At 36.6% G+C, this 25966-nt stretch overlaps 1 protein-coding gene across 3 annotated transcripts in view; it reads right to left on the bottom strand.

The window, feature by feature from the left end:
• LOC113494825 (semaphorin-1A) overlaps positions 1-25966 on the bottom strand; it is a 326527-nt gene that overhangs the window by 9901 nt on the left and 290660 nt on the right. For all 3 annotated transcript variants that reach the window (XM_026873332.1, XM_026873322.1, XM_026873314.1), the window contains exons 3-7: positions 22992-23100; positions 10306-10501; positions 4089-4193; positions 1345-1433; positions 380-521 (exon numbers count right to left, since the gene is read on the bottom strand). In XM_026873332.1, the coding sequence (XP_026729133.1) occupies positions 380-521; positions 1345-1433; positions 4089-4193; positions 10306-10501; positions 22992-23100 (641 nt within the window). The remainder of the gene's footprint in view (positions 1-379; positions 522-1344; positions 1434-4088; positions 4194-10305; positions 10502-22991; positions 23101-25966) is intronic.

Consider the following 25966-nt stretch of genomic DNA (forward strand, 5'->3'; position numbering starts at 1 on the left):
TATGAAGATTAATAATTGCAAGAGATTTGGGAGATATTTTGCAGGTCCGGCCTAAGAGCTTATTAAAGCAGTTGTGGAAGTGACACACAGCTATGTAGTGCAATGCGCCTTCTCTTTTAAACAGCGTACGTTTGCTTATAGGAGGCTTATTGGTGTATTTAGCTTGAACAATTCAGTAATGGATAATCAAAGATATTTTAAGATCCTGTATATAATATGAATGTTGGTCGCGTTTACTATAAGATCAATTAAAATTTTAGTAAATAGAATCCGTTGCTTCTAAAAATAATTTACAAAGAAAGTAAATAAGTGGCCTTGAGCCGTACCGACCAGTAGGAAATTTATCGTCTGATATTAAGTTATAAATAAGAAAACTTACGTATTTCGTTAAAGTAGAACGGGAAGTCGCCGGCTACTGAGCAGTTAAGTCTGGATTTGAGGAATGAGGTCCAGCGCTGCTTGAACCGGTGAGGACCGCCGCGGTCGTCCCGACAAACACGAGCGACACGAGAAAATACAGCCTGGAAAAAGGAATTATTATTAAGAGATACTAATCTTCAAATACTTCTTTCTAAAAAGAAAAAGCAGGTAGACAAAAACGAAAGCCTTGTTCGTGTTTTGTTTTAGAGTTATGAGCCGTTCAATTCTTAATTTAAAATTTAAATATTTCATAGACAATACGACAAAAGATAACTTGAAACTTCTTCATTTCCAGACGTAATCATGTTAGTTGCCATTAATCATTTGGGATAAACCATTTTATTTTAATTATTTTTAATCTTTATTCTATTTACAAACTCCTAATCAAGGTATAACGAATTATATACATACTGTACAAGAACTACTCAAGTTTAAGCATTACACCTGAACTCCGTGCCTATTCCACGTGAGCAGTTACGTTGTTGATCTTCGTAATTCGTTGCTCCCACTAACATGCGGTCTACCGTACATTACTACAGGAGTTTACAGACACATTAGTGAACCGAGCAATGAATCGGTCGCTACTGTGCCGGCGTGACAGGTAACAGCGTGTCACGTCAGCGTGAATCACGTGCACAACGTCTTGCAGTGTCTTGCAAGAACGATGTACGCTTTCATTACGTATGTTTTGTTGGATTTGTGATGTTTATTGTTTTAATGTGGTTCAGTAAAAATAGTGGTGCAGTGATTTTTTATATTGCTCGAAATGTGGTACAATGTTTAACTAGTTATTAATGTAACGCTGATATTGTGTAACAGTTTTTTAATGATCATTATTTGCAGGCTATGCGAAATAATCTTAATGGAGAGTATTTACAGAATTATGATTTGACAGTATTTTTACAACTATTCAAAAATACTTACTTTGCCACAATTGATGTACTCAACAGCTGTTTCTCTGAAGAAGAAATACACGAAATTCCCGTGCACTAAAGAATTTACGAAATCCGGAGCTGTAAACAAAAAAAATATAACAATTAATACGACCATTCTAAGGTTTTAAAATAAACAGTGTCTATTATGTCAAAACTAAGTAGTTGCACTCCATTGTGAATAATAAATCATTAATTTATTTCAGTGGTATATTTGGTCTAGTAATCTTGCTTGTAGCTTCACGTTTCATTTAAGTCGCGTTTTATCTTTAAACTTAGTTTAAAGACAAAAACACACAAAGATTGCTCACTTTTTAAGTACCTTAACAAAAGGAGTGTAAGTACATCACTATTCACGTGTTAATACAAGCGTGATAGAGCAAGAGCCCGTGAACCCCAGACCTTCGTTATTTTATAAAAGCTGAAAGTTTGTCAGCGCATACTCCCAACCCAGGTAAGAACGATGGACCATTATGAAGTTTGGGTTATAGTGGCTTAGGCAGGTAAACGGTACTAAAGGTCTGAAAATACCGATCTAAATTCGTCAAATAATAAAGTGCGATTTTTTGATATTATCTTCAGAATATTATAAAAAAAACCCCTTTTTCATTGCCAGACACTTCACATCGTGGCAACCCCTTGCCAGACACCCTTAATGTTCATGAAATTATAGTTTAACTTACGTTATAGTATAAAAGCTGATTTTTATATATAATACTTGGGTAATAAGTAGATGATGTTTCGTCATTAGCCAGACATTTTTTATAGTTCCAACCCCTTGCCAGACAAGCATGTAGGGTAGCTGTAGGAGCGAGCGCGAGGCAGTATGTATATGAGTGAGTGCGAGTGAGATGGCGAGTTAAGTCTACCGCGATACCTCACTGCGCAGTTGTTATTTCTACTTTTTTTTTATTTATTTATTCAGTTAACACAGGTACACGTTATACTTATGACATAGTACAGTGTCTCACAAAACAGTACACACTGTTTGTCTGCGAGATCAAAAGTATATAAACTTATAAAAAAAAACTTAAATTATACGTATTATTATATAAACTTATAAAAAAACTTAAATTATACATATTATTATATAAACTTATACTGCGCATGTATTGTTTAGTACTCAGTACATGTTTACATCAGCTAAAATAATATAATATAGTATGATACGTAGATTATATGTTTACAATTTGTTTATGTGACTTTTTAAATAAAAGTGATTTTGTATTAAAAATAAGTCATGGGTGATACATTAATTTGTGTTATTTGCAACAAAAGTAGTGGCAAAATAACATTATTTTCTGACGAGACATTGAAAAAATGTGAATTAATTTTAAAATTGCGAAAAAAACATAACCTTAAGTACAATGACATCATTTTTCCACGTGAATACACAGAGGGTGGCTATCACAGGGAATGTTACAAATCATTCACAGGGCTAATGAAAAAATATTTTACCTCAGAACCAAAAAATTATCAAATTTTTAACAATTTAAGGTAATTGTAGCATCGAATGTCTTTCCTTAAGATGTTTTTAAAATTTACATAGATTATTAGTTAAATAAATCTGCGCCAAAAAGTTTATTTGCATGAGTCATTCTAATCACAAATCTCTTCTTAAGACATACAATGTTTGTCTGGCAAGGGGTTAGAACTATAAAAAATGTCTGGCTAATAAGGAAACATCATCTAATTATTACCCAAATATTATATATAGAAATCAGCTATTACACTTTAACGTAAGTAATGATATAATTAATATCATTCTTATCATTTATAACGAATATTTAATTAATAATAATTGAAGATAGCACATATTATTGTTTTAGTTGATGTAAGCATGTATTAAATACTAAACAATACAAACGCATCTCCCTCGCACCCACTTATATACATACTGCCTCGCGCTCGCTCCTACAGCTACCCTACATGCTTGTCTGGCAAGGGGTTGGAACTATAAAAAATGTCTGGCTAATGACGAAACATCATCTACTTATTACCCAAGTATTATATATAAAAATCAGCTTTTATACTATAACGTAAGTTAAACTATAATTTCATGAACATTAAGGGTGTCTGGCAAGGGGTTGCCACGATGTGAAGTGTCTGGCAATGAAAAAGGGGGTTTTTTTATAATATTCTGAAGATAATATCAAACAATCGCACTTTATTATTTGACGAATTTAGATCGGTATTTTACACACCTTTAGTACCGTTTACCTGCCTAAGCCACTATAACCCAAACTTCATAATGGTCCATCGTTCTTACCTGGGTTGGGAGTATGCGCTGACAAACTTTCAGCTTTTATAAAATAACGAAGGTCTGGGGTTCACGGGCTCTTAGACCATGAATTTAAACACCCAATTATGCCGAGTGATGTAACCCTATCGCTGCTCACTCGATAATTTCTAATACGATCTTAATCGGATTTGGCGATTGTTGACACGTCAAACGTCAAACTGACAAGGAGTTCCCGCCGTTCTAAATTCAATTATAATGGCGGATGTATGTTTGACAGTCGCATTGAGATTTAATCGTGCGTATTTATGTATGGAAACACATGTTGTAAACAATAGACGGTCCGTGTTAACATTTATGTTGTAAGTCTCGTTGATATGAGGCGTCAAAGACGACGTGTTTTGACGTCTATTGCTCGTCATAAGTCGGTTATTTTTGAACGATAAACACTATCACTTATTTAGGAGTGGAAATAGAGTTTGTTGATAGATATTTACCATTTAACGTCATTGAATCGTACGGCTCCGTTTGTAATGGTTCTCTATAGATGATCGGCTCCATGCCACTGAAGTCTGCGACTGTACCTGAATACAGTTCGCCATCTGAAAATAATAAACGTAAAAAAAATCAATGACTGTCTCTAAACACACATTACAACACATTCACCGAATATCCGCAAAATTGTCATTTAAAATCAAATCCTAACCACATACAAACACGTCTGCATTTGCGTTATCACTTACTTATACTTAACACATTAAGTATAATGATCGCACAATTCAGACGGTTACGGTTGGCCTCAGTAGCGGGCCTGTTACAACACTCGCTGCTAACACGCCATCGGGTTACGTGCCCCGAATATGAGAGCTGAACGTTAATTGTCCAAATGTGTCTGTGCGGAATTACTGACAAGACTGCAGCTTCCTAACATACATTTATGTCTAGATGTACAATTGTATAAGAAAGCCTTTAACCTCTTGAACATTTAGGTGATCGACTTTAAGAAAGGAGCAGGTTGTCAATCCATCAATTCTGCCAAATTTTTTTCAGTGTGTATTCCAATACTCCGAGATTTCTTTCTTTTTTTCTGTCACTCTATTTCTATTCCACAGCTAACCATTAAATCCAGATTGTTACATATGTTGCCCAGCCACTTAAGAAAGTCCTTTAAAAAGGCTTTGATTTCATCTATCCACTCTGTCCTCGGTTAGCTTCGCTGACGACATTTAACTATTAATAAATAAATACAACCTATCTTTCAATCTAATAGTAAGGCTGAGGTAATGGACTAACGTAAACAAATTTACAAAATCGACCAAAATTATATGTATAAGTACTAATCTACTAATCGATATATCATAACCACATCGTTATCAATATCGATATTAGCGAGCCACATCGACCACATTATTATAACGCTACATTAGCTGAAACCAACACTAAGTTTGCTAAAACCTGCTAATTTGATTAGACCGATAACAATATCCAGTGTCTCTTACTCGTACCACCCTGTATCCCGCGGGTGTCGTAAGGGGGACTTAGAATTAAACTGGTATGTACCATTTACTGGTGTTCCGTACATTCAGGTAATTGACAGCTTGCTACCTAGTGGGAAGCCAATCCTGATAAAATTTTCTAGTGGACTCTATGGTCCGCGTTCGATTTAAAATACACTTAAAAAAAAAGAAGTGTGTGAATGAGTTCAATGCCTCTTTGGTATTTATGAATTGTGTATTGAATGAAGTACATGGTAAATAAGTGAACATGCAACATGCACAAAGACACCCAGACTTATAACAAGCATTTATAGAGCACACAAAGAGCTAGCGAGTATTCTCACAAATGCTTGTCCTACGCGGGTACCGAACTCGCGACACGTCACGCTCTGTGGGTTTGGCGTGTTTTTTTGTACCACTCGAATATCTGTGCAGTTAATTTTGAAAGTGACGGGTGATTAAAATGGAAAATATTTTACATGATATACCATGACACAGAATAACGAAATAGCTTTTAAAAGGTTTATTGTTGTGTGACTCTTAACCCCACTTTCCGAGAACTCAGGATGCCTTTGACGCAAAAGGTCGATTGTTTTGTTCCTGACACGTATATCTACTGACAAAGAGTTGCAAAAATCCTTTCTAGGTTTGCAAGAATGGGAATATTTATGTAGGTCATCACTACATATACAAAGGTGTGGTGAAAAGACAAAAAAATAAATAGAACTGCAGAGAAAAAAGGAGAGGAATTATCGTAGATATATTAGATCGTAATTCTTTGTGTGTGAATAAGCGAAACTAAACTAAAGTAAAAACATTGTTAATCTGCAATCATGACCGTTTGTATACAGGAATTTCAAAAATACACAACAATAATCCCTATACCAACTGTTTACCATAACAATACCATTCAATGTTTCAATCAAAGACAGTGAGTATTTAGTTCAACGGCTTTAGTCCATCACAATCTTTGATTGGACACGCTCCGTTCCACGCTGAATTGTGAATTGCAGTATCCTAGTGTACAAGTTACAACATCAGCGGAATTACGACACGGAAGCGTTCAATACATATCTATCACGTGCGAAGCTAAGACCGGCACTGGCCAGTGCTCCCCAGAGCGTCGGTGCACTTAATTGGACCAGATCAATAGGAGATAACTAACCGTGTCCGCACGTAATGCACCAACCGATCGCCCCTACCTATGTGTGCACGAAAAAATATATGTAAATACTAAAGTCCAAACGTGTATCAACCATGCCAGTGTTGGTCGTGCTACCTCATTTTACAATGCCACGTAACTCGTCACAATCATACACATACAAATAAATTCTTTCCCACACATTTGCTCAAAAGTTCGGTTTACACACGCGACAAAGAGCTTTTCTGTGTGTGTTTGACCAAAACAGTGTACACAGGGACATGCAAAAGGTAGCGTTTGCGTGAATGAGTGGAATACTGTATGTAACACGAGGACAATTTGAAAAAGTTCGTTACGTAAATGTGGAAAAGTTAGCCGCAGTTTTTTATGGAATATAACCGGCTGGCAACTGTGCTTTTGTCAAATTCAATTAGTGGTTTTATTTTTTCATATCCACAGACTAGTCAGTTGTCACCAGCCGGCCCATTTTAATTACTTACCATTTGAAAACAAATATAATCCACTGTTACGTCAAAGAACTATAAATTCAAGGTTATTTTTTATGACAGTACTTTTTTATTGTAAACCTCGTAAAGGCTATGGCATAGTGGTAACTCTATCTGTACATACAAAATAACAGATTAAATAAAACAAGTTTTCGTTCTCCATAAAATAAAGCTACACCACAATTGCGCCGCAGATAGCGTCACACGAGTTCCAGATAGTTTTGTGTTGTGTTATAAATGGGTGTGAATTTGCAAGGGGATGCTTTAATGCAAAGAAAATTGCACAAAGGGACAGGGAGACGGTAATTGATGGTTCACTGTTCACTTCCATAGGAAACTGTTTGTGTAGGGGGATTTGTATAGGTAGTAATGGCAGTTCGCTGGTTTACAACGAGTTATTAATTTTCTAGCCGATGTGAAAGGATAACTAGAGTGGTTTATTGATATAAATTAAAGTTGTTTTGAAGTTCTCGGTCGAATTTTAGGTCGAATAGCGTGATTATAATCGAGATCCATATGAAATGAGTGTACTTAGAGAGGCAACTATCTAGAATATTATTGACGTTATATTAAAGTAAGGGGTGATTGAAATGCTGCAACGAATATTATTTTCATTTTGATGAAATTATTCTACCAACATTTCTGTTATAAGTGGTAGGTAATGTTTAATCATACATCTAATTTAATTCCACAATAAAAACATCCTGTGTGTAATGTAGTCGCCCTTACTCCGTAATGTTGAAACTCAAATTAATTTGAGAATGCCTTTCTAAGCTACGTAGCCAGGAGGTAAATACATTTTTTTCCGCAAAGGTTTTGTAAAAAACTGGATTGTTTGTTTGGGATAATCTCTTGTCCTTTTTGAAGTGTTTCCTCATGACATACAATAGAGTTTCGTATAATATTACAGTGAGGACCTCGTACACTGCAGGTACATGAAGTATTACGAAGAATCGCTGAAATAATCGTTTTACTTGAGGACTCGTATTATGAGTAATCATTTCTGTATTTGCAAGCTTTTTAATAACAGAAAAATTTCGTCGTTCTTGAGATGTATTAGAAAAAAGCCACGTTCTTGTTTTATGAATCGAAGTTATAGAGATTTATTAGACTATTTAAAAGAGGTTTTGTATCATAATTTTACTACACAGCATGATGATGCAGAATCGCAATTTGTCATATAATAGACTAACAAACAACAGACAATTCTCTGCCTCCACTATGAGATACATAAGTCGTCACCAGAGAATATAGGTCGATACAGGCTTACATTTTGGATCACTCGAATAGGTTTTAAGCCTACTAGATATTTATGCACAACTGCAAAGGATAAATTCAGGAATATTCCCGCAGTATTAGCTTTCTATGCACCTGGGGACATTGTTACCGTTTGTATCCACTTCCCGCTCTTGAATTATTATGTAGGTAACCGCTTCACTAATCTACCGGTTAGCTCTAAAATACAGGAATTATTCATTCAAGTAATTCTAGGGACCTCGATTATTTTCTATGTAAACACTGGCAACAAGTAGGTACTTAGTGTTAAGGTCAATAAAAGTAACCCAAAACGTTGTTACATAATGATCCCAACGAAAGGCCCGGCGATCAATACGAACGATTTTAAATGTTTCTAAAGAACAATTTCGGAGTGTATAATACTAAAAGGTATGGCAATAACAATAAAGCCGTACATTTGCGTGGGTCACAAACAGATCCTTAATTCTTAGGAAGTTGCGTATTATTGTTTACAAGAATATACCTCTTATTGTACTCTATTTTCGGTTCGGTTGCTTTATAAACTCGGTCGATGACAGAGCCTCACAATGCGCCATTGTGATGAGATTTTGTGGGCGTATATTTTAATATTCGCTGTGTGTTTAGTATTGAGGGGCGATATAAATTGGTAGGCTTATTGCTGTGTTTATGTTAATTGTTTGAACTGTTTTGCGTGATATGGGTTTGTTTTTGAGGCGAGAGAGAATGAGGGGAGCTTGGATTTTATACGTGAGTATCGTTTTTATATTTAATATTTACTTATAGTCTTCATTATTTTTTGCTTTTTGAATATGAAACTAGGTGGCGCCCTGATCAATAAATAATTATGTATAACAGTCACGTCATAATCCTCTCGTAGTCCCATTGAACGAAGCTTCTTTTCAATGCAACAATGAGTGGCCATTGTACGCCGTCAGACTGTGAAAGTGGGTTCAATCGTTACGAAAAAGATTTTCCCTTTTTCCTAATTTCCTGACAATGGAAAGGCCATGGACTCCTGAGCATATGTGACCGGGTTACAGGAAAGGGTTCCGGCGAAAAATGTTAAATGTATTCTTAGTCTGATAACGAGCTTTTGTTGTTGCCAAGATGCTCGTGCTCATTGGAGACAATTTTTAGGGTCCCGTTATGTAGATGGGACCTTTATGTAGCGTTATGTATTGTGTACGTCTGGGGGAGGTATCAGTTACCCTATCGGAGGAAACGCAGCGCTCCTAATGATGTACACCTGGGGTATCGATAGCGAAATTCAAAAGCACATTTTGCGAAACTATCTATTGATAGTGTGAGATATTAAACGTGTTATGGATGTGGCATACTCTATTTTGTACCATGTTTTATTATGGGTACATCATGCGATTTTGATACTGTAAACTGATGGATGTATTTGCACGAAATATAGGCAAAGATAGGCAGTCCTTGTTGTCTTAAAATGGGTTAATGACTTTCAACCAAAAACACGCCACGACATTATATTCTTGCTATGGTAAGTACCAGTCTCGTAAACCAGCATCAAAATGTATTCAATTTATAAACTTCAAATAAACATCCAGAAATTACACCTTAACTATACGTGTATTTAATTGCAGGAAATACACAATGCCTAATTGGTGTTCTAGTGTAACATGCTCCGTCGTCGGATCCCATTAGCGGACGAGGTAATACACACACATGCACACAAGACCACCGGACTGTGTTTATATGAGTGCTGGTCACTCACACATACGTACCCGTGAAGGTACAGGAGCAACGGTCTGTGAATTTGTATACAGTCAGCAACAAAAATACATAACTGTGAAAAGAATGCTAAAAACTAAATACAGGAAATGGGGAAAAATCAGCTAGATCTTCTTTGAATTCGACTGGAATTTTGTAGAACAATGTTATAGACGTTTTGAAATAATTTTGGCAGTACGTAAACCCGTTTTTTTTACTAACCGTACAAATCTACCGTACTATGTTTGTGTGCTTGTAATACTCACACAAATAAATCAAGCTATTGTGTATGTGTGCTGTAAGATAAGTCATGTGTACTGTCCGATGTGCATTTGTAAATTGGATTATAAATTTGATCCTGTTTGGTTGATCATTGGTATAGAGTGCGGCAGATGTTACGTTATTAAGTGCAATCAATTTTGGAGATAAACCGATTTCACGATAAGGAATAGAGATGAAATCGAAGTGATCGGAGATTGTACGTTTCAGACATTTTAAAGCCTATTTTTATCAACTGGTTGTGCAGTTTCCACCTGTTCTATGGCTGATTTATTTTGTATATCAGGCTAGCAGTACTCACCAGCATACACGGCAGTGGAGTTGTGCTCGGGATCGTACGGGCAGACGGCCTGGCCCGACTTCTCTCTCTCCATGTGATAGGAGTCGCGCTGCACGCTGTACTCCCGACAGAAGGGACGGAAGCTGTTGGTCCCGCAGACCAGCAGCCGGCCCGTGCCCAGCGACACGAGGACGCGGATGTAGTTTTGACAGCTCTCCTGGAATTATAAAGGTTTGTGAGAATTTGTATCAGGATGATTTGCTTGGCGATCAAGAATTAAAGTTATTAATTGGTAATTTGGCCGCATTAGGCATCGTTCATTGTTTAATTAGTTAGTAAAAAATACATGGCTTCGGTCGGACGGGGCAAGAAACAAATTTATTATCGTTTTGCAAAAACAAAAAATACTTGAACGAATAATAAAAAAGTTTGAATTAGAAATTGATTAGCATGAGTTAATAATTAAATATAAATTTATCTTTCTATGAAATCGACTTCGAATTGACTGTTCAAGGCAGAGACTTATTAGCAGTTCAACACACCTATCCACATAACGACAAACTCATCAACTATAACCTAAATTAAATTTAACGACATTCCCGTCTCAAATTAATTGAAGTAGCAACCGATCAAGTTATCAGGGTTGTCGCCGGTAAAATTAAGTCCAAGTAAATCCATGTCGACCAGGTATATCGGCGATATAGTTCGGTAATATGATTGCATTTGCATTTCCATGAGTTTCCAGATGTGCGCCCCGTAATCCTATTCCGACGCAATGGGATCCGTGCAGACTGACAGACATACACGCCATTCTGTATAACTAGTTGAGCCTATATCATGGGCTCCCATTGTTAGTATAATAATATGCAAAGACTCTATCTTGTTGGAACTTATTAGTTTGTAAACAGTGACCAAGAATTCACAAAAAGTCACAAAGTTTCGAGTACGGAAAGAACTAGAAAGTAAGTAAGATAAAACGACTTTTAAGATTACAAATAGTTTTTCCGAACACTATTTCAAAAAGCGAATAAATGTGACAGTTCTACTTTATGGTCTACTTCTCAAAACTTTATTTTAAATGCTCGTTCTTTTTTCGAACAGGAACGAGATTATGAAATAAGTTCATTAAGGAGGTTTGATATCTTAATGGACGACGCTTGGTACAGAGTTGATTGGAGATCTAAGTTAACTCAAACTAACGCATTACAGAACAATGGTTATTATGTTGGCTTAGTGTAGCTTACGTTATTGACTTGCATCAATTAATGCTGTTATTGTTGGGTATCCAAGCGGATGACGTCACGTGACGAAGGCCCTAGTGTGATGTTTCGCACTAGATTCATGATGATTTCATTAGCAGGATCGTGTATTAGGTGGATTAATTTAGATATAATATTATTGCGTATTAGGCTAAGTATACTATTACGATTATGTCGAGTAATATGCCTAATGTAACGTGGTTAGTGCTAATGTACAAATAGTGACTCCAACTAACATTCTTAAGTACCCCTTTTCTTCAAATTCTAAGATGAAACATATATTAATTAATCAAGTCTTCTCCCGAATCAGCTATATAAAAAAATCAAACTTCTAAGCCAACGCAATGACACCTAAATAATTATACAGCCATTTAAATTTTTGACATTGGCAACTGGAATCAAAATCTACGAGGTACTTTTTCGTGAAATGGACAAAATTCGCACTTGCCTCTATTTTGTTGTTGCTTAAAGAAAAAATGGTTAAGATCATCATGATTTTAATTTTGACTCACTTAAGCTACTCATGGTATCTACCATTTTAGTGCTTATTATAATATACAGAGAACTTGTTACGCCGAGTTTCGAAGTTTCTGGAAGCTCTGATAGGGAATAGTAGGCCGCACTCGGCGCCGTCAGCTGTGACCGTTACGTAGGCCCATCGTGACGCACCCTGCAATACCTTGTAGGGTTGCCACTTGTGATTAGTGTAGTATTAGTGACTAGTGATCTTTAACTTTTTATAACCTATAGTACACGTTTTGTTTATTAAAATAAATCTATACTTAAATCTATACTAATATATAAAGCTGAAGAGTTTGTTTGTTTGTTTGTTTGAACGCGCTAATCTCAGGAACTACTGGTCCAAATTGAAAAATCTTTTTGTGTTGAATAGACCATTCATCGACGAAGGCTTTAGGCTATAAACCATCACGCTGCGACTAATAGGAGCGAAGATACAATGGAAAATGTGAAAAAGACAGGGCAGGTATAAATCATAACTTATATCTTCTACCCACGGGGACGAAGTCGCAGGCATCAGCTAGTACTAATATATAAAGCTGAAGAGTTTGTTTGTTTGTTTGAACGCGCTAATCTCAGGAACTACTGGTTCAAATTGTTTTTTTTTTTGTGTTCAATGGACCATTCATTAAGGAAGGTGTTAGGCTATATAACATCACCCTGCAACTAATACGACCGAAGATAAAATGGAAAATGTTGCAAAATCGGGGAAAAATATTAATCTTCGAGGGTTTTCGTTCAAAAATTCCCAACTTATATCTTCTAACCACGCAGACGAAGTCGCGGGCAACAGCTAGTCTTAAATACACTAGCAAAACACGGTTTGAAAATAAAACTCCTTTTTTTCAATATGTCATTCGAGAGCAGAAAAATGAAATCTAAAACGCTAGCCTGCAAATGAACAGTGTCGAAAACATTTTTGTCCAACGTTGGGACAGTTCGATGTTTTTAACATGGCAACCCTAACTTGCTATTTGTAACAATAGTAAGTAAAGCTGTGCAGTACTTCGTATTTCGAATCGCAGCAGCACAAGCGACACTTGACCAGTTACTTTCTAATTCAGAGCACTCTGGACTCGAATACTAAATGTTCTGTACGAGTTTAGAAATCTAGGAGCGATACCATAATAAAATGTACCTTGTTTGTACCCTGAAACAAGGTTCATTTTTGATTGCGTTACATTAGTTGGTAATTTTCGAAAACTTTCTACATCGTTTTCAAATTATAACTCTCAATATAAAAATAAGCACCATGAATTATGAACGTTTAAATAAACAAAAGAAGCTTCTTAAAAAATAAATTTCAAAACCCAACTGGTGCATTCCACATAGCACTCACATAATCCAGTTTAAAATATCCCAGAATACTTCCAAGACGGAATCCAACAAATCTGTTTAGGAACATTGCAGTCGCCTCACGTCGACGGCAGTTGCACCAAGTAAAATGGCGTGTAGCTACTAGGTAGACAGCTAGGTGCAATTGAAGCATGAATTTGCGACCGTCCCACGAGCGCCAAGCAATCAACTGTGAGACGAACCTCGGAGACGCAAAAAGAACATACCAGATGCAGTTATGGCTAACGATTTAAATATAGAATGCTTTTGAAATATGAGGCGGAGCGTTTGTTGGAGTTGGTAGTAAAAAGAGTTTGGAACAAAGCGATGCCAATATTAAGAAAAAAAAATATTGTAACAACGAATTTGATTTAAGTGACGTATAGTGCTCAAGAAATGGTTTTGCTATTCCTATCACATGTCGTAATAATACTAAAACTAAAATCTTCACAATCAATTGCTATTGTGTTTTTGTAATATACTCAATAGAAGTTTTGTAATATTAAAAAAAAACTTTACTAATGTCTAATTTGATTAAAATCTTTTATGTAAAAAAATATAATTCTTAAAATCACCTTATTGTGTTCTCCTAAGATGTTTTAACTCTGAGTTTGTCGTGGGATGCAAGTTAAAAATAAAGGCTGTATTTCATTAAAGAAACAGCAGCGACTAAAAAGAGAGTTAAACAACTGTTTTAAGACTAAAAGCTTCAAGCATTAATATCTTTTTTATTTTATACGTGCCAGTATCTTTAAGAGATATTGTTTTGACGACACTTTTTATTTATATGGAGATGGCAATGGACCTTTAGTATTTTTTATCGTTATACTTTATGTTATAAGTGTGCACAGTATTTCAAGAATTAATTAGAAACAACTTGCTTTAGATTAAGGCAAAATTCAATGATGTTTGTTTTAAATTTATATTCGAAGATAGAATTTATATTAGGTATTACTAATTTAAGACAACGCTTACAAAATATAGCCATCTCTCTTACACCACTGTTCTACCTACGTACACTATACATCATACTTACACTGATAAACAACTATTTCTATAAATTCATAATTCAGAAAACGGATGACAGATACAAGTACACTCGGAGTCAATAAGCTGGTATCAAATGCGAGTGCTAAGTGGCAGTCTAGACTTACGGACGTGACTATACTCTGGGGAATTGATAACATATAATTTTATTTAAATATCGTGTGGCTTCTCTCATATTCAAAATGTGGATACCAGTTAAGATACGCCGACGTGAATTTGAATTTTAGTTTCGGTTTTATTTACATCTGTAGGTACTGAAGCAAGTAGGTATGTAGAAATATTATTAAATAAGAAAATGTCAAATTGAAATTTCAAGAAAAACAAGATTACTTTGCGTACTCAGAACTAATCCATAGTAGTCAGGAGTGTGCTTATGTTCAATCACACGTTCCCAAAGGTGAAAACGTGAAAAAAAGTCAATTCCTAATAATTAATTTACGCCCGCTACACAGAAACCGCTTTAAGAGTATTATTGACAACATACCCAAGTAAATTTCTCAGAATTACCAACGACTAAGGGACATACCACCTCCTCCTGAAGCAAGTTGCATATGTGGAAGCGGGACAACGCTCTACATGTTATAACGCTGTCTCGCTTGTACGTCTCTAATAATCTGATTTCAAGGAGGTTTGATACCTGCAATAGGTGTTTCACGGGAGTGTTATAATTCCCTACTTATGCTAGCCTATAACACTGCTTACGTCACTTGAGGTACTCCCATGTATGACCTTTCTATTTAAAACTGTTCTCTACGTAATCATAAAGGTTATGAAGTGCCTAGTTGGGTAAAATTAACTTGATTATTTTCATAATAATTAAGTTAATTAACGCATATTTATAGTTTGTGTGGAGTTTAAAATTACTTGTGAAATAAAATTAGTCCTCGGGTCAGTAAAGTATACAGAATTTGGAAATATAAATAGCATTCAAAATCTCTTTTATAATGTAACGTATAAATAGTTTGCCTGCCGAAAGCTGATTGAAGCTGATAATTGTGGTTACAATGAATATAAAACAAACGCCAATCAGAATACAGTCCTAACTTACGAAGACTATCAGCTATTGTTATAAATGTCAAAACAAAATGACTCATACACTGATATGAAACCAAACAATTCCGTAACCATAAATCGAAATGTATTTTTTTTACTTCGAAGCATTATTTATACCTTTTTTTTCCACAAATGACCTACTTCTAACAGCTGATATTTTTAAACCCGGCCTTAATTAACCTTTAGGCAGCGCCCTCTAGCGGTGAAGGTCGTAAGTTCTGTACTATACTTAAGTGTGTGTTGCTATGTCGATGTTGAATTACTTAGAGTATGTTGACTTTGAAATAAGTTTAGTAAAAGTAAAAAGCTGCTTTTGCTATTTCATATTAATTTGCTATCAATATATCTTTACTTTCACCGTATAACTTCATGGGAAGATAACCAGTCCTATATAAAGCGTGCACGCTGACAGAGGCCCATCACTTAAATCTTAAATTTGAATCTAAGAGTTAACAACTAAAATCTAAAATGTAATGGTATAGGGTCCGTGACACAAAACCGACGTCAGCGAGGCAGACCCAGACGGAGATGGCGGGATGACCTGGATTCGTTCTTACCGAACTGGTCACTCGCGGCCCATGACAGAGACAAGTGGAAGAAGAGTGGGGAGGCCTTTGCCCAGCAGTGGGACATTCCAGGCTAGTAATAATAATAATAATGGTATAGGGATCGTTAACCATCGCTTTAGGGTAGAACAGACATAACCAGAATCCAAAGTAGATGCAGAACTATTGCATTATCAATATTATGTTACGTTAAAGTACCAATCTGCCTTCTTCTAATTCAATCCATGACACCACTGAGAAATGTTGATGGAACACATCGTGACGAAACCACGATTCCAAATATATGAAATCGTCACCCCACAGCGAGATAGTGCTAAGGATAGTCTTATTTTGCTTCGTAATCAATGCTTATGTTTATTACCTTATGCTCATTCAATATATGGGAAGGGACCTTTACCCAGCGTAGAACATACCGAACAAGAATGAGAAAGAAATTGGACTTGACCATTAATACAAAAATGTCAAAACATTCTGAAATTAGGAAAAACGTTCATTTTGAGAATATGGATGTATATATAGGATAGGCGTTGGCGTTTGAGAGCTTAGTAGTCTCTTGAAATAGTCACGGATCAATAAGGAATATAAATAAACATCCGATATTATAATATTATTTATATCTAAGCTATTATTGTAAACAAATGCAGTTTCGACGCTATCATGACTTACAGTCACAGATAATCAAATACGAACGGCATTTTTAATTTACGAATTAGTCCTAAGCAAATCCGTATAGAAATAAAATACAGTTTAAAAAAGTAATGTGGCTGAATATAAGTTTTTTTAAGAATCTATTTGAATTTAGAACGGAGGGCTTGCCGCCAATTTTTAAAGCAAGAATGAATTGGTTGCAGAAGCGAGACGAACGATGCACTTCATTAGGAAAAATAGGCGTAGAGAATATCGACATCTCTTTTCCACAATAGCGACGGGCCTGCTTAATAAGTAACTGGTGGTAGGCCTTTGGGAAAATGACAAACAAACAATATATATGATGAATCTCTTTTGTAAGTACTTCGTTGTTTTACAGTCTGTATAGTACTGCGTTATCTTGTCCCTCGAGTGTCGTTGCAAGTTTAACAGTAAATGGTACGTCAACAAAAAAAGGTATATTTTTTTCAGTATAATTTTGTGTGCCCTTTAGTGTGTGGTAAAATATATCATTAATTTACTTTTGTATAGCGTTGTAATTCTGTCACTTGAGTGGTTAAATATAATCAGATAACACAGCCTATTGCTGCCCACTGGACAACTGAACATAGACCATTCTGAAGCATTGGAAAATGAACAAAATAAATATACTTCGTATTGCATAGAAGGACACTTTCTAGTAACCAATTCTTAATTTAATAAGAAAAAATATTACAATAAATGAAGTACTTATTATTTCTGTTTTAAATTGTTCCATACACTAGTTAAAAATTGCGACTCCAAAATGCACAAATTTCTCTCCTTACCTGTAAACGAGAGCATTAACCATCCACTTAACAACGAGTACTTATTCACGAAAACCGCAGTTAACCTCGAAAACCGAATACGTCTTCTTAAAAGAAATAAATTATAGTTTCCAATTAGTAGGAAAAACTTATTAAAACGAGTGCTGCGACCAAATGGTGGCAGTTACGTTAATCGAGAGTCGTTACGACACACCGCTAATGGATGCATAAACGTTAAAAACTTCTTCCTACGAGAAATTCAAGTGAATTTGTAAATAGTCTAAGAAATTTGTGCGCGTATTTTAAGACGTAATTAAATGTTGTTTGTTTAAGTTTAGCTTAGCTTGCTAATATGTTGGTTTTATAAGCTAAAGTAACGGATTCTTTGCATTCATGTAGTTAGTAACTTTGTTTTAAGAATGCGTTTCGTAAGGTGAACGTATTATATGATTGTAGATTCTTTTTATTGTTTTTGTTCTTCGTACTTCTGCAAAACTTTGTTGGAGTCGATTTCTTGTCTTGTTAGATTCATCGTAGTATTTATAATAATAATAATAATAATAGGATTGAGCGGGGAATATTTCAAGGTGACAGTTTGAGTCCCCTGTGGTTCTGTTTAGCCTTGAATCCTCTTAGCACTCTGCTTGAGAATTCAAGGCTGGGCTACTCGTTGCGGAGAGGAAGCCAGGTAATCTCCCACTTGTTGTACATGGATGACCTGAAATTGTTTGCTTCCAACAAGTTGCAACTGATGAAGTTACTGAAGATTACTGAAAGCTTCAGTAATTCCATCAGAATGGAATTTGGTGTTGACAAATGTGCAGTCATGCATGTAAAACGAGGTGGGATTGTAGAATCCCAGGGCATACAGCTCTCGGATTCTATAAACCTGAGGTCCCTCTCCTCAACGGAAACCTACAAATACTTGGGTATGTCAGAGGCGTTAGGCATTAATGTTGCTGACATGAAACAATCGTTACAGACACGTTTCTTTGGCCGCCTGAATAAGGTACTAAAAAGTTCCTTGTCGGGCGGTAACAAGGTGCGTGCCTTTAATGGTTGGGTCATGCCAGTGATAATGTACTCCTTTGGCATACTCAAGTGGACACAGACCGAACTGGACGCCTTGGATAGAAGAGTCCGCACACTGCTCACCGCAAATCGAATGCACCACCCGCGATCATCGGTAATGAGGTTATATATCCCGCGAAAGTGTGGGGGTCGTGGCTTCCTAAATGCCAAGACCCTCCATAATCGCGAGGTATGTAACCTCAGGGAGTATTTCCTCCGAGTGAACGTGGGGATGCACCGAGATGTGGTGGCAGTGGATAAGGCCTTCACTCCGCTCTCTCTAGGTAAAGAGAACTGGCACAAACCTGTCGTAATGAGCGTCAAAGACCGCAAAGATGTATGGCAAAGCAAGGAGCTACACGGACGCTATTATCGGACCCTTCACGGGGCCGATGTAGATTTCTTAGCGTCCGTGGCCTGGCTACGCTTCGGAGATCTCTTTGGAGAAACCGAAGGGTTTGTATGTGCAATTATGGATGAAGTTATCATGACGAATAACTACCGAAAATATATAATTAAGGATGGTACAGTTGACATCTGTCGGGCATGTCACTCCTCCGGTGAATCCTTGAGACATATAGTTTCGGGATGTTCTCGTCTTGCTAACGGTGAATACTTGCACAGACATAACCAAGTGGCCAGGATTATCCATCAGCAGCTTGCTCTGAAGTACAAACTTGTGGAATCTGAGGTGCCGTACTATAAGTATGTGCCCGACCCAGTTCTCGAAAGTGGTCATATCACACTGTACTGGGATCGGTCTATCATCACTGACAGGACTATTGTTGCCAATAAGCCTGATATAGTGGTGATCGACCGATCAGAGCGTCGGACAATGATTGTTGATATCACCATCCCCCATGACGAGAACCTCGTGAAAGCAGAAAAAGAAAAACAATTGAAATATTTGGATTTAGCTCACGAGGTTGTCGACTTGTGGGAGGTGGACTCGGCAATCATTGTCCCGATAGTCGTAAGTGCCAATGGCTTAATAGCCAAGAGCCTCGATCAACATCTTCGGAGGCTCTCGTTGGGCGTCTGGGTCAAGGGTTTGATTCAGAAAGCGGTACTTCTGGACACGGCGCGCATCGTGAGGAGGTTCCTCTCTCTGGAGCCCTGACCACCGGCAGCTTGGGCCCTGTTCCCGTTGCCGGTTGGACACTATTTTTTATATTTTTAAATATATGTTGTTTTTTTTATATGCCTATATTTAAAAATGTAATTTATATGTTTTTTAATTTAAATAAAGAGAATAATAATAATAAAAAAGGCAGGTGTCATAGTTCTCCGAATCATTTTAAGGAACTGGTCCACTTAACATGTCTCATTTATATAATAGCCTATTTAGTTTTACATACATATTGCAATAGTTTTGCATCTACTTTGGATTCTTCATCTCTGTTCTCCCATAGAGCGGAGGTGAATTATCCCTAGTAGATGCCCCATCACATTGTATATTAAAGTTCTCAAGAAGGCCTCTGTGCGTTGGACCTGTGTCCCCGTTCAAGCCTTTAAAAAGGACCGGGTCTCTTCTCATGAAGTTAGCCCGTGAATGAAAAGAGATACAAATAATAATAATAGAGGGCCCATGTAGTGAACGGCAAGTTCCATAGTTATCCGAAATATCTTAAGTACTCTAATTACTTCCATAATTCGATTCCATCCAAAGGTTGTCTGGAAGAGATTGCTTTTTAGCGATAAGACCGCCTTTTGTACTCATCATATTATTTGTATTGACCTAAATTGTTTTTCCTTATGGTGTACAATAAAGAGTATTCTATCTATCTATCTATCTACTCTCTATTTTTTATTCATTTAAACACGTATTGATTAGTTCCTGAGCGTTAAAGATTCCTGGTAGATGCCCTTTTCATTTACAATTTAGATTAATGTTCTCAACAAGACCTCTTCATGTTGGATCTGTTTCCGCATGTTCACTAACCTGCCATGAAATTAACCCACTAATGAAGGAAATATTTATATTCTTACTAAACTGCATAACAAGTTAAAACTAAGAACTTGAACTTTACCTATATTTCTTTAATTTATTCACTTTATTCGCCGAAACATTCAAGGTCTTTCTAAATGTCGCAGTAAAACCAATAATAAGGGGCGTAAAATGAGAATTGTGAACGTCGTTTTAATCCCCTGACGTGAGGCAATGTGCTGAGCCCATAAAACAAACAGCCTGACTAGTTTACAGCCATTTTTAATGGCTACTATTTATTGCAGTTTATGCTAATTTGAACGGTACCCCGTAAAAATGATGGTCAATTTACATAGAAACTTCAGGGCGTAGCGTAATGGGTTGTTAACGGTTCAGGATATAAATACTGTACTGATAGTGATTTTATGTGAGCATAGATTTTTTGTTAAATCAAATACGTCAGCATATTTTGTATTTCGTTCTTTGTGGTTGATGTGATGTGTTTCCATCGGCACCGTTACATGTGAGAAATGTTTCAGAACCACAAATTTACAGATATAAGTAATTGTGCAATTGATGCTATAAAGTTATTTTCTAGTTATTTCATTATTTTGACGTTGCTTTTAACACACATAATAGTAGTCTAGGTTTATGGCGACGTTTATTAGGGTTTATCATTATTTACCTAATAGCTGAACATGACAAACAGAATAAATTATAAACAAAAATCTTAAAACAGCATTGTATATTAGAAATCACAACTTCATATCATGTAGGTCATCATTCCATACTAAACCTCCCTCAACGACACACTTTCATAAGAAACAAACGCCTATTCTTCACATGTTTATTTTGGGCTCCAATAGCGCCTAACCCACGCCCACTGGCTCGTCATTAATTAGGATTAGTATTTCATTAGTTCATTCTCTTTATAAGAGGCCTTTGTCCCAAATTGAGGCAATTACAGACTAGGGCGCAGACTGCTCGTATATTTCAATGCTATCGATATCTAAATAAAACTGGTCAAGGGCGAATCGAAGTTGTGATAGTGTGATTTTGTAGAAATAGGCTAAGAAAAATAATTTGCAAAAAAAATACCTATAAATTATGAGGGTACATTGGTAACTAATGGTTGCTTAACCTCAATTCCTATTTTTGAAAACCTGTGAAAATTACAATTTTCTATCTATTGCTATTCCGTTAATTTTAACTTTTAGGTACGGAACTCGAAAATATACATACACTATTTGTTTTGTCGTTAATATCAATAAGTCTAAGTACATTGAAATGAAACTACTTTTACGGATTTTACCGCGGTTTAATTTTAGATTTTAGTTCCCGACGTTTCGAAACCTTTGCAGGTATCATGGTCACGGGCAGACTGAGATGGCGTTCGTCTTGACAGAAGATGTTGCTCGTTCTACCTTCATATTTTAATTAATTATTTGTGGTCCGACCTACGCAGTATGAGCTCACTGTGTCTTGATGTCTTGCAGCGCTTCTCTTGGGTTTGGCCTTGAGTTTATTTATTATTGGATCCCAAGTAGGTGATATCTTCCAGACATCTCAGTCTGCCCGTGACCATGATACCTGCAAAGGTTTCGAAACGTCGGGAACTAAAATCTAAAATTAAACTGCGATAAAATCCGTAAAAGTAGTTTCATTTCAATGTCTAACATTCGCGTAAACCTAAGAAACCACTAAGTCTAAGTACAACCATTAGTGTTGCTTGAGTATAATTCTTTTCTCTCGAAGTTACTATGTTCGTGCAGAATTTAATACAAATTCGTACATGCATTACACGGATTACGGCGGGATATACTCGGCTCCCACATTCATATTCCGTAATCCCGAAATGAGGTCTCTCATTAACTCGGAACTAAAATAAAGTTATACGACCTCCTCGGAAGATGTGCCGCGAGTCTAGCGAGAATTTCCACTCGATTGGCTTTTTAATTTGCCGGTATTCGGTAGAGAGACGTTTAACGGAATAAGGCCTCGTTTCATACGCGACCGGCTCGTTCCAAATTCAATTATTCGCCGCAAGATGGCGGCAGGTAACACTGATATTGAGCTCCAAATGAAGTTTCATTGTTCTTTATCTTATATTTAAAATCCTCACCCAATACTCATAGTTATTAAAAGCTTATGTTCTAGTTTCTAAGTATTCAACGTAGCACTTTAATGCTACATTAATAGTAAATAGTTATTTAAATGTAATAGAAGTACGCTACGGTTTATGATGTGCTACGTAGACCGTAGCACATGGCTACGTCGTAGTATATAATTTGATGCCATTGCCCCGTACATAACTAAGTAGGTGCTTATCGCGACCAGCACTTATCATAGGCACTTAGTTACGTTAAGTAAGAGATAACAAGTTGAAAATTACAGACAAATTATAGAAGAAGTTTTCGTTCTATTTTTCAATGATTACCTGTAATTCGAATGTAATTACGAATTAACTAACTAAAAAAATGTAAAAAGTTAATCTTACCTCGTCCTTTCCTTTGACGACGCACATTTTGACGTCATTCTCAGGCGAGTACCAGACCAGCCGACGCTGCTCCGTCAGGTCTGTCAAACTGAGGTTGTAGACCACATTCCTGAAACAAACAACATTACCGTCACAAAAACTTACTTAAAGAGCCTGAGGATTATCTTAACATGTTAGTAAGACGCCACACGTTCCGTCCCAACTAATAAGCGTAAGTAATATAAAAACAGACGCTAAAAATGGTTGTTACCCGACTTGTTATTGTGGCCAATTACTTGTGCCTCTTCTGGGTAGCTGGTGTACGTAACCAGTTTATAAAGAGCTCCGCCTGTAGGCCAGAACCTTTGGCTCGTTAAGCTCGTGTGCGAACCTCACAGTTCATTCTAAGGCGGCAACTCAACTCATAGTTGTTAGCTGAATGTTTGTTCGTGGTTTTAATCGCACTTGGAGTTGAGGGTTTCAGGTGAAGTTAGTTGGAATGGTTCGTATAGCCGCGGCGTTTATTCTGCGGGTAGTCGCTGCGGTGACAATTTGTCGCGACCTCGCCTCGCTTGCGCCGATCTTTTGAATAGATTTGCTAACATTACGGTAAGTTTAGTCTAACTGCTGTAATTATTAAGTCAATGGGAACTGTTTAGCTTTCTGAGTAAAGCATTTAAAATAATGTAAATGCTGAAATAGTACTTGTTTGTGTAGCTTTTCATTCAAGTTCTCAGAGGTACATGCTAAGTCGAGAAATAAGACAGTGTTTTACGAAAGAGTACAGACTGATTGACGGTTAGATCACTCATCGATCACACAAGAAAACTCTTTTAAGATTGTTTTTCACAGCCAATAATATCTATTGTGTGCGATATACCAAATAATATCGATGTCAATGTTGTTGGCAGGCTAAAGTTCACTATGACATATTTACTTGTAAGCTTACAAAGCAAAAATATAATACAGCGAGGGGTGACGCTGCGATATACAACAACTTTCTCCGATTTGATTTACGACGAAAATATATCCATAACTAAATCAAATTGAACTTCACTAAACGACTTTCGCCGCGTGATTACACACAGTTAACGATTACAGAGTCGTAACTACCCTCAATTTTGAAAACTAATGTCAAACTGTCGTTACGAGTGTACACAATTTAATATGAATTGTGAGACAAGTTGGGCAATTCATTAAACTTGCTGTGAGTACCTGCGTTCTATCTGGCATAATTGCGAAAGTCCCTCAACCCTTAATTAAGATATTTGGCACGAAAATTTCATAAAGAAATTATGACGTAAACTTTGCCAATTATAGCGCAGCGAATAGCCGGTGTGACTTACATTATGTTTTTGAGATTTAGCAGACGGGATGCCGGCCGTTACACTGAACCCCACTTTATTGATATTACAATACACTCTTCAAATGGCAATCTCATGAAGTTTTATAGTTGTTCTTTGTTTGTGCCGAATGCTATTCGATTCTACTTATGAGTTTCGATCTTGAAACTGTGTCAGCGTTGTAGAAACGAAATTGTAAAACTTGTTTACAGATCTATACAATGTTTGTGTCACGTATTTGAGGAAAACGAAAGTAGTATTGATGGGAGTATAAATCTCTACCTCAAATGTATTAAACTTCAACAAAAGACATTCGTTTTATGGTGTCAGAAACTGTATTTCCGATATCAAGAAACAGCGTTGATATAAGATCAGCGTTAATAAGCGAGTTCTACTAAATTTTCAGGCTATTATTAAAACGTATACCGAACTAAGCTTTAATATGTTTCTCGAAGTTAATAGCAACTCTTAACGAAACGATTGAAATCGATATAATCATACGAGAACTTGTAAATTACTCCAACATAAAAAACCAAATGACAGAAAAATCTGTCCTTTTAACAAAGAAGGTGCGATAGTCAATTGTAGTACCACCCGGACACGTTTCACCGTCTTGTCACCGCCTGCCCTTGCCTCACACTAAATTCCTATACAACAACTGAAACGGTTCGAAATGAAATTTTTCACCTCCATTATGTTGTAAATAAGGCATTCACGTTCGACGTCTTGCATGCGAATAATGTTCTTTGTAGTCTATTGTGGGGGTCCTATGGCACTTATACCTAAATAAGGGAAATGCCTGTAATTCGACAATGTTAGGGGAGCCAATTTGTGGCCGGTCCCACCCGTATTTTATGAACAAACCGTTTTTTGTCGGGTAACGAAGTGGCATGATGCAATCAAGCGATCCATGCATTAACACAAACTAATGGTTGATCTGGTTAGTGCGATGTACATGTGAATAAGTCGTTATTACTAGCCTGGAGTGGATTGTTAGATAATAAGCCTATTGCGAATGTGTAGTGGATTAAATAATTCAGTTCAATGTAGTAATGATGGAGTGAGCTTATTCATAATATGTGACTTGAATACAATAGATTGATCGGAGGTGAATGGTTTTAATAATTGAGGCTTTTTATTACGTAAATTAAAAACTCATTTTGCGTAAGTAAGAAAAATCGCCTGAGTTAGTCCCCAGAGTTTAGAAGAGTAAGATTTGTTTAAGCCAATCAAAACAATATGTCGTCAATCAGCAGCATCTCAACAGCAACATTTATCTCGCAATGTCATAAATATTCTACTTTTTCTTTGATTTCAATGGTGTTATTCAGCTACAAAATGTCTAAATATTTAGAGATATTCTTTAGCAACATTTCGGCGGTCAGGCTAGCAGGCCCGAGCACACAAAGACTGTATCCTTTGTCAATTATTCGCTTGAGCGGTTCCCGCCAAAAGGCGGCCGCCATCTTGGGCTGTGAGCGACGGATCGTCAGCGTCATCCATTGTTCGGTCACTCGGCCATGTTTTTGTGTTCTGTCCAATCCGGCCCGGCTCTCTGATTGATGGTCTGAACTTACAATTATTTTCGTGTCTTCGTGATTATTTATTTTTTTGTCTCTCATCCTTGGCAAAATAAATTAATCTCTCTCGTAT

This window comes from Trichoplusia ni, chromosome 1 (genome assembly GCF_003590095.1).
Source record: "Trichoplusia ni isolate ovarian cell line Hi5 chromosome 1, tn1, whole genome shotgun sequence".
Taxonomy (NCBI): Eukaryota; Metazoa; Arthropoda; class Insecta; order Lepidoptera; family Noctuidae; genus Trichoplusia; species Trichoplusia ni.